General features: G+C 49.8%; 1 protein-coding gene across 1 annotated transcript; it reads right to left on the reverse strand.

The window, feature by feature from the left end:
- Positions 1 to 2,474: 2,474 nt before the first annotated feature.
- On the reverse strand, positions 2,475 to 3,750 carry LOC141021815 (uncharacterized). The gene is made up of 2 exons (XM_073497664.1): positions 2,704 to 3,750; positions 2,475 to 2,558 (listed from the first exon to the last, which is right to left on the reverse strand). Exons 1-2 carry the CDS (start codon positions 3,748 to 3,750, stop codon positions 2,475 to 2,477), a joined length of 1,131 nt encoding a protein of 376 aa, XP_073353765.1.
- Between the last annotated feature and the right edge of the window lie 4,978 nt (positions 3,751 to 8,728).

The raw sequence follows: 8,728 nt of genomic DNA on the forward strand, positions 1-8,728 counted from the left end.
CGACGCCACGGCAAGACCCTTGCTGGGGCCCCGGCAAGACTCTTGCCGAAGATATCCGCAGGGCCGCAACGAGGCCCACATCTGCTAAAACTCCATCGCTGTTCCAATGCAGCTGCCAGCCCACCAACTAGGCGAACACCTGCGTGGCGACATGCGGCCTCTAGGCCAACTCAGCAAGCACCTGCGTGGTGGCATGCAGATCTTCGTGAAGGCTCTGCCACTGCACCAACTCAACAGCCGGCCAGCCAGCGTGGCACTACCCGCCTCGTCAGTTCGGACGTGCGTCGAAGCCAAGCGAGGCGGCGACAACTGGGACGAGCTTCCTTGCCGTCCCCGATAAAACAAGAAGGGCACGCCGGCAGCACATTAAATGCGTTTGTCCTACGGTGCCAGAGGATAGACTCGACCACTGTATAGCTTTCCACCTCCTGTATGCCACTGTGGCAGCCCCTTTGTCTATAAAAGGAGGCCCGCGGCGTACTGGGAGAGGATTCAGACTTTTTGAACCCTGCACGCCTTGTAGCTAGTCCAAGAACACCAGATAAACAGAAACCAGCTGGAGTAGGGTATTACGCGTCACTCGCGGCCCGAACCTGGATAATCCCCCGTGTGGATAATCCCACAGCCCCGCGCCCGCCAACCGTAGCAAAAGGGATTCCTCGTGATCCCGTAGGTGTGGTTTCCCCCGACATTGGTACTACCGGGGTGAATAGACAATGGAGTGTCATCAGCTTCTTTCATAACTTCCTGAACCATATCCAGGTTGTCTTTTGAAGGGACCACTAGGCGACCTTTAAAGAACAAAGTGTCATCATCTTCAACAGTGAAGAACGAGGGCCTTCCTTCTGCGAGGTAGCGCTTAATCTTCTCAACTTGAGAGTCATACTTCTGCAGTCTCTTGATGCTCTCCACAAGATCTGGTTCGACAACCAGGGTATTGAGGGAACCCTGAGGAACAACACGAAGGTTCATCTTGCGGGACTCTAGAGGAGGGGGAGCGAGTGCACCAGGTGGAACAATATGGAGGTTCAGCTTTCTGAATTCTTCAACAAGCGAGGGCTGAACTTATTGAACCTGGAGGTGGTTGCAATATGACTTGCGGCTCAAGGCATCAGCCATTACATTAGCCTTGCCCGGTGTATAAGAAATACAAAAGTCAAAATCTGCTACGGTCTCCATCCATCTCTGCTGACGGAGATTCAAACCTGGCTGAGTAAACAGATACTTCAGACTTTGGTGGTTGGTAAAGATCTCGCAATGATTACCGAGAAGGTAATGTCGCCACTGTTTGAGTGCATGTATGACAGCAGCAAGCTCGAGGTCATGAACTGGGTAGTTCTCTTCGTGAGGGCGCAATTGATGAGAGGCGTAGGAAATCACTCTGCGCTCTTGCATTAGGACACAACCTAATCCTTGTCATGAAGCGTCGCAGTAAATGACGAACCCCTTCTTAGTATCAGGTGGAGCAAGCACTGGGGCAGAAGTTAGCTTGTCTTTGAGTGCCTGGAAACTTTCTTGACATTTGGCTGTCCACTCGAACTTGACGCCTTTGTGAAGCAGACCAGTTAGGGGCTTGGTGATCTTGGAGAAGTCCTCGACAAATCGACGGCAATAGCTGGCGAGTCCGAGAAAACTTCTGACTTGCTTGACATTCTTCAGATGAGTCCAATCAAGAATAACCTGAACTCGTTCGGGGTTGACAGCAATAACATCCTTGGAGATGACATGCCCAAGATAGGTCACTTCGGGTAGCCAGAACTCACACTTGGAATATTTGGCATAAAGCTGATGCTCCCGAAGCTTTTCCAGAACAAGTCAAAGGTGTTCAGCATGTTCTTCTTTGTTCTTGGTGTACACAAGGATATCATCCAGATAAACCACGACAAAGTTGTCGAGGTATTCCATGAATATATAGTTCATCAGACGAGAGAATGTGGATGGAGCATTGGTCAAGCCAAAGAACATGACGGTGTACTCGTATGAACCATAGCGAGTAACGAAGGCGGGCTTGAGAATATCCTCTTCACGAACTCAGATCTGGTGGTAACCCAACCTCAAATCGAGTTTAGAGAATACTGAAGAACCAGCGAGTTGACCATACAGGTCATTGATTCTGGGAAGCGGATACTTGTTCTGAATTGTTGCCTGGTTGATAGGTTGGTAATCTTGGACCAAACGATTCGTATCATCCTTCTTCTTGACAAAGACAGAAGGTGCTCCCCATGCAGAGGAACTAGGACGAATGAATCCCTTGTGAAGAGACTTGTCGATTTCCTCCTTAAGTTCAAGGAGTTCATGTGGCGCCATCTTGTAGGGTCGCTTGGCAATAGGAGTTATGCCCAGTTTCAAGTCTATGACAAATTCGACAGCTCTAGCACGGGGTATTCCTAGAAGTTCTTCTGGGAAGACATCTTTGAATTCACAAACAACTGGAATGTTCTCTATTCCCTCAAGTGGTGAAGCATTCAATGCATTCAGAACATATATTTGATTCTCGACATCCTGAGCTGCTCGGGCTGAGTATTGGACTGTCTGGCCAGAAGGGTGAGTGAGTTGGACTACATTGGTAGCACAGTCAATCAGAGCATTATGGGCTGTCAACCAATCCAAACCAAGAATGATGTCTATGTTGGAAGGTCCGAGTACAATGAGAGAAGCCAGAAAAAGTAGTCCTCCAATCTCGATTTGGTTGCGAGGGCTTACCATTGTGGTTTGCCACTTGGACCCCGGGGATTGAACCATTAGAGGAGTGGGCAATTTTTCTAGGTATAACTCACGTGACTGAGCAAATTGTTGGGACACAAAAGCATGTGATGCTCCTGAATCAAAGAGAACATAAGTTGGCACTGAATTAACGCGAAGGTTACCCATCACGATTTTTGGGGACTCACGAGCTTCTTCAATTTTGACATGGGTGACTTGACCACCACTCATAGCAGGCGGTCTGGCACTACAATTTCTGGTAGGGTGGTTTCGACGGCCCTTCCCATGGCCAACAAGAGGATGTGAAGCATTTTGGGGTTGACCCTGGCGACAGTTGAGAGCAAGGTGCCCTGGCTGTCCACACTTGTGGCATAAACCATCATTATGGGGAGGAGCTACAACATTGGACTGTCCACCCTGAATTGTTAGCTTTCTCGGCGGCGGAGGCAGACGAGGTGCAACATAAGACGGCCTTGGTGTTGGAGCAGGTCGGTGATGAACATTGTGTGGGATCCAGACTCGACGTTTCTGAGCAGGCTGACTCGAGGATGGGCCAACATCTCGAGTACGCTTGAGCGACTCCTGGTACTCAGTCAGACCAGTTTCAGTTCGGAAAGCTTGGCTGACAAGCATCGCAAAGTCCGCGCAATCATGAGCAACAAGTGTGAGCTTTATATCGGGACGTAGTCCTTCACGGAATTTATCCTGCTTGCGAGCGTCAGTGCAGGCGTCATCCGCGGCATAGTGAGATAATTCAAGGAATTTCCTCTGATATTCATCCAGAGTCATTGTGCCTTGTGAGAGTTTGCGAAACTCCTTCTTCTTCTGGTCCATCAGACCTTGAGGAATGTGCCGTGCACGGGAGGCTAACTGAAATTCCTGCCTAGTGGTTACAGTCTCTGTAGGCAGCATACCCCTGTGGCTTTCCCACCATTGAGCAGCTGAACCCTTCCGGTGAAATGTCGCAAAGGTGACATAACTGGCAGGGGCAACATTATCTGACTCCATCTCAAACATGATGTCACAAAGCCAATCATCAGCATCCATAGGATTGGTGGAGTTGCAGAAAATGGACGGGTTGAGGCGCACAATTCTAGCAGTGTTATTGGGGCAGGCTATTGATGAGCATTCTGGTTCGGGAACTGGGCCATTACCCTAGTCATAAATTGACGATTTAGCTCAAACTGCTGCATCATTGCGGCAATATAGGGTGGAGGTGGAGGATCGTCAGCCATCCTGCTAAAACATCAGGGAACAGTTTAACAAGGGGTGGAGCAGGTGTATGGAGTCATTCAGGATGTAACTTGAACAATGAGCAAAGGCGCAGCATGTACAAGCAGTAGTCATTAAAGACTTACATATACATATACAGAGCCATTTACACATTGTTAGTATGAGTTCGGACAAGAGAATCATCCTAGACATACTAGGCGGCACGCTGGCACGCGATGGAGGGATACAACAACGGGACATAGCAAAGGCTACATCAACGTCGGAGAAAACCACTAGAGCAAGGAATCTGCAGGGGACAACACAGGGTGCCTTCGATAAAAGGATCCTGCGGCCCGTGAACAATGTGAGCAGATCCTGGCCCTCAATTCAATAAAGGCGTAAGACGAATCTCCGGATGGATGTGATCACGAGATCCTATTGTTAGAGTTAGCAAAATCATTTAACCTGAATAGAAGAAAGATCAGAGTCCCAGAGTAAAGGTCGAGTAGTAAAAGATCCTAATACCACCCAATGGCGACGTGGTCCCGTAAACCACACAGCCATGTTAGTAAAACAATTTTTCAAATACTAGACTCAACTTCGGTCAAGGAGTTGGAAAGGGGGGTTCCTACAGGCAGTCGGCTCTGATACCAACTTGTGACACCCCCGTTTCGACCGTACACTAATCATACACGCAAATGTGTACGATCAAGATCAGGGACTCACAGGAAGATATCACAACACAACTCTAGACACAAATCAAAATAATACAAGCTTTATATTACAAGCCAGAGGCCTCGAGGGCTCGAATACAAGCTCGATACACAAGAGTCAGTGGAAGAAACAATATCTGAGTACAGACATAAGTTAAACAAGGATGCCTTAAGAAGGCTAGCACAAACATCAACGATCGAAGAGGCAAGGCCTCCTGCCTAGGACCTCCTAACTACTCCTGGTCGTCGGTTGTCTCCATGTAGTAGTATCCGTTGGCGGTGGCATCTGGCTCCAGGGATCCACCATCTGGTTGCATCAACCGGAAAGAAGAAAGAAGGGGCAAAAGGGGTAGCAAAGCAACTGTGAGTACTCATCCAAAGTACTCGCAAGCATCAGATCTATACTAAGTATGCATTGGTATGAAATGGAAGGGTTGTGCCTGTGGACTGAACTGCAGAATGCCAGAATAGAGGGGAAGGCCTAGCCTATCGAAGACTAGCATCTTCAAGCAGCTCCAAGCATCTTGCAGCATGTAGAAGAGTAAAGAATAGCAGTTTATAATTAACAAGCATGTTGTAACATTAATGACCAGAGATCCTTCCTCGACTCCCTGCGAGAAAGCAATCCCGGAGCCACATGTCCAAGTATCCATTTCTAGTTGTAAAAGATCAGGATATAAGTCTGAACGTCCGTTACCGTGGATACAGCTATTAATAGATAAATCTTCCCTGCAGGGGTGCACCACGTTTTCCAACATGCTTGATTACTCTGGCTGGACACACTTTTCTGGGTCAATGCCGGCCTCGGAAAATCAACACGTCATAGCCCTACCTAGGCTCAGCAGAGAGGTCCCTGCCGGTCTACATCCTAAGCACTCCGGGGTCTGGGCCCATCGCCAGTTGCACTCCGGGTCGTTGCGAGCAGGGCGGACCAGGCTCCACCACTACAGGATGGTGCCGGCCTAGCCATGCCGCAATGTTGAACTAGACGTCTGACAAAGCTTCGGCAGATACTATGTCGTCAAGGCCCATAACTATTCTCGCATGGTGGTTAGTGAGTAAAGGCCAAAGGCCAACTCAGAACAACTACCCAAACCATAGTGTATTATTAGCTTGCGGAGACGAGTAGAAACTCACGATAATGTGACCCCGTCGCCCCGTCTCGAGGAAATACGGCAAGGGCTGGCCCAACCCACTCGGGGGCGGCCTGCTTTCCCGGTCGTGCCTCGTAACCATCTTGCGGGTGCTCTCCAGGCCTGCCCGACTTTCCCAAAGGTCTCAAGTAAAGTCAAGGTAACCGTGTGTCCAAACATCAAGGGGAAAACCCGAGGAATCACCCTCGGTGGGTTCCACTCAATGTAATCGTCAAGGTGAACGTAAGAGGAACCACCCTCGAGGTTCACACTTGAGGGGTTGCACGACAGAGTCGTATCAGAAGTGGTTAAGGAGGAATCACCCTCGATGACCACGACCGAATAGCTACACTACAGAGATCTCATCAGGAGTAATGTATGAGGTACCACCCTCGGCACTCGATGGTAACTCTGCAGAGTCGAGCAATAAAACGGGCGTGATGTGATGTGAGGTGTCAGGCTCTGGTCGTCGATCACTTTGATTGAGTCGTCAATGATGAAGCAGGGGCAACAAGGACAAGTGGGGGTCACTGATGGATCACTAACCAACCTATACTAAGCAGTTTAGGATAAGCAGGTAGGGTACAACAGCAGGTACAAAACCAGGCTATGCATCAAAAAGGAGCAATCAATTATAGTAGCAAATTCTAATGCAAGCATGAGAGAATGGAATGGGTGATATCGGGATGATCAAAGGGGGGCTTGCCTGGAAGTTCCACTGAAAGGGAAGAAGGGTTCGTTGTCGACGTAGTCGATCACAGAGGCATCGGCATCGGTCTCGGAGTCTACCATAGATAAGAGCGGGGGGAGAAACAGTAAATACAAGCAACAGATGCATGACAAGACAAAAGGCAGTGTTAGGGGTGTTCTAACGCAGGGCTACACGATACCGGCGAAGGGGGAAAACATCTGGAAATGCTTTCCCGAAGTTAGGCATTTTTGAACAGACGAATCGAAGGGGTAAGGTTGCATGTTCGCTATGCTAGGGGCATGTGACACACCAACGGAGAGCGTATTCAGATTCGTCTCGTCGTTCTGAGCAACTTTCATGTATAAAACTTTTTCATCCGAGTTATGGATTATTTTATATTATTTTATAAAGTTTTTAAAACATTTTGGAATTAACAAATTTAATTAAAAAGGAAAACAGGGTTATGACATCATCATGACATCAGCATGATGTGAGCCGTCAGCAGGGCTGTTGACTGGGTCAAACTTACATGTGGGTCCCGTTGTCATTGCCACAGTTTAACTAACATGTAATTAGCAGGTTAATTATCAGGATTAATTAAGTTAATTAATTAAATAATTGTTTACTGTTTTTTATATCTTTTTTAAGAGTTCCTGGGGACTGTGCCCCACGTGTAAGTGGCCTAGAGGCCATCCGGGGCGAACGCGGCTTAACGGGCAGCGGGCACAGGCGTAACGGGCGCCCGTAGTCTGCCCGGGCGGTGCGAGGCCGTGGCCACGGCGGGGTTTGCCGCAACGGAGGGCGAGGGCCACGGCGGGCGGAGCCGGTAGCCCCGACCAGCAGGACGGGCGCAGCGGAGCACGGAGCAGGGCTCGCACGCGGCAGGCGGGGCTAGCGGCAGCGGCGGCCTGCGGAGGAAGCAACAGGCAGAGCGGCGCAGCAGGGGACGGCAGCGGTCGCGGCGGGCGACAGCGGCCGGAGGTGGGCGCGCAAGGGGGCGCGGCGAGCACTACTATCGGGAACACGGCGGTGTGCGGGCACGCGCATTGGGCGTGGCCGGGTCGCGGCGCGAGCGGCGACCGCGGCGGAGTACGGGAGCCAGGAGGGGGAAGGAGAGGGGAGGCGCAACCGGCGCGGCGGCTCACCGCGAAGCTGTAGGGAGGGGCAGTGGGCTCAAGGCGGCTTGGGGTGGCTGGAGTCCGCAACGGCGAGGCGAATGGCGTAGGGGACGGAGAGGTCGAGGGCGGCGTCGGTGGGGACGAGGCGGTCCAGCAAACGGGGCTTCGGGGAGGAAGGCAAGGCGTCCGGTAAGTGACAGGCGGCGACGGGGAGGAGGTCCAGTGACGAGCGGCCCGACGTGGGGTCAGGGACGCCCCCGGCGACGGCAGTTGGCGTCGGGGCGCCGGGTTCGGCCCGATCCAAATCGGATCGGGAGGGGAGAGGAGTGGGGAGTGGGGAACGAGGGGGAGTGGGGGATCTGGGGTGGCAGGTGCGGTTAGGGTTCGAGAAGGCATGGGGGTATGTTCGCCGAGGTGTGGGCTGGCCTGAGGTTGGCCTAGTGGAATGGCCAGCTGGGCCACGAAGCCCACTTGGGGAGGCTGGGTTTCTGTTTTCTTTTTCTAAATGCCTTCTCCTTTTCTTTTAATTACTTTTGCCTTTTCTTTTTACTAGTTTTAAATTTGATTTCGGAACCGACTTTGAATCAACGCGAACTTAACAACAGTAAAATCAATGACATGGCACCATTAACAGTGGTTTACTGTAGCATAATTATCCGGGCGTTACAAAGATGGTTGTGGAAATCTTCATGTTACTAAATTACCTCTCGTTATGTTGAGTTTGCTATTGTCTCTTTCTTCTTCTTTGCATATGCTAGGATTTGCTTGCCTTAATATATTTTTTGCCTATAAGATGCCTATGCATAGGAAGTATGTTAGACTTAGATGTGTTCTTCGCATACTTTATGACGCTCTCTTTGTGCTTCAATTTGTCTTTCATGTGAGCATCATTAAAATTATCAACACCTAGCTAAAAGGCTTTAAAGAAAAGCGCTTGTTGGGAGACAACCAAATATTTTTCCTTGCTTTTTTGCAATAAATAATTCATCTAGCCTCTGGTTAGATGTGTTTTGGTGTTTTAATTAGTGTTTGTGCCAAGTAAGACCTTTGGGATGGCTAACGGTGATAGTTGATTTGATCTTCCTAAAAAACAGAAACTTTTGCGCTCAGGAAAACAATTCTCATTTTTAAAAGAAGCGTGATAAAATACTTATTCTT

Source organism: Aegilops tauschii, chromosome 4, assembly GCF_002575655.3.
Source record: "Aegilops tauschii subsp. strangulata cultivar AL8/78 chromosome 4, Aet v6.0, whole genome shotgun sequence".
In the NCBI taxonomy this organism is placed as follows: Eukaryota; Viridiplantae; Streptophyta; class Magnoliopsida; order Poales; family Poaceae; genus Aegilops; species Aegilops tauschii.

Excerpts from the sequence above, each read along its gene's own strand:
- LOC141021815 (XM_073497664.1), bottom strand. The coding sequence starts at position 3,750 with ATGGATGCTGATGATTGGCTTTGTGACATCATGTTTGAGATGGAGTCA. Across the intron at positions 2,559-2,703 it reads CCAAGTGGCAAACCACAATG|TCCAACTCACTCACCCTTCT; the intron begins GTAAGCCCTCGC and ends CTACCAATGTAG.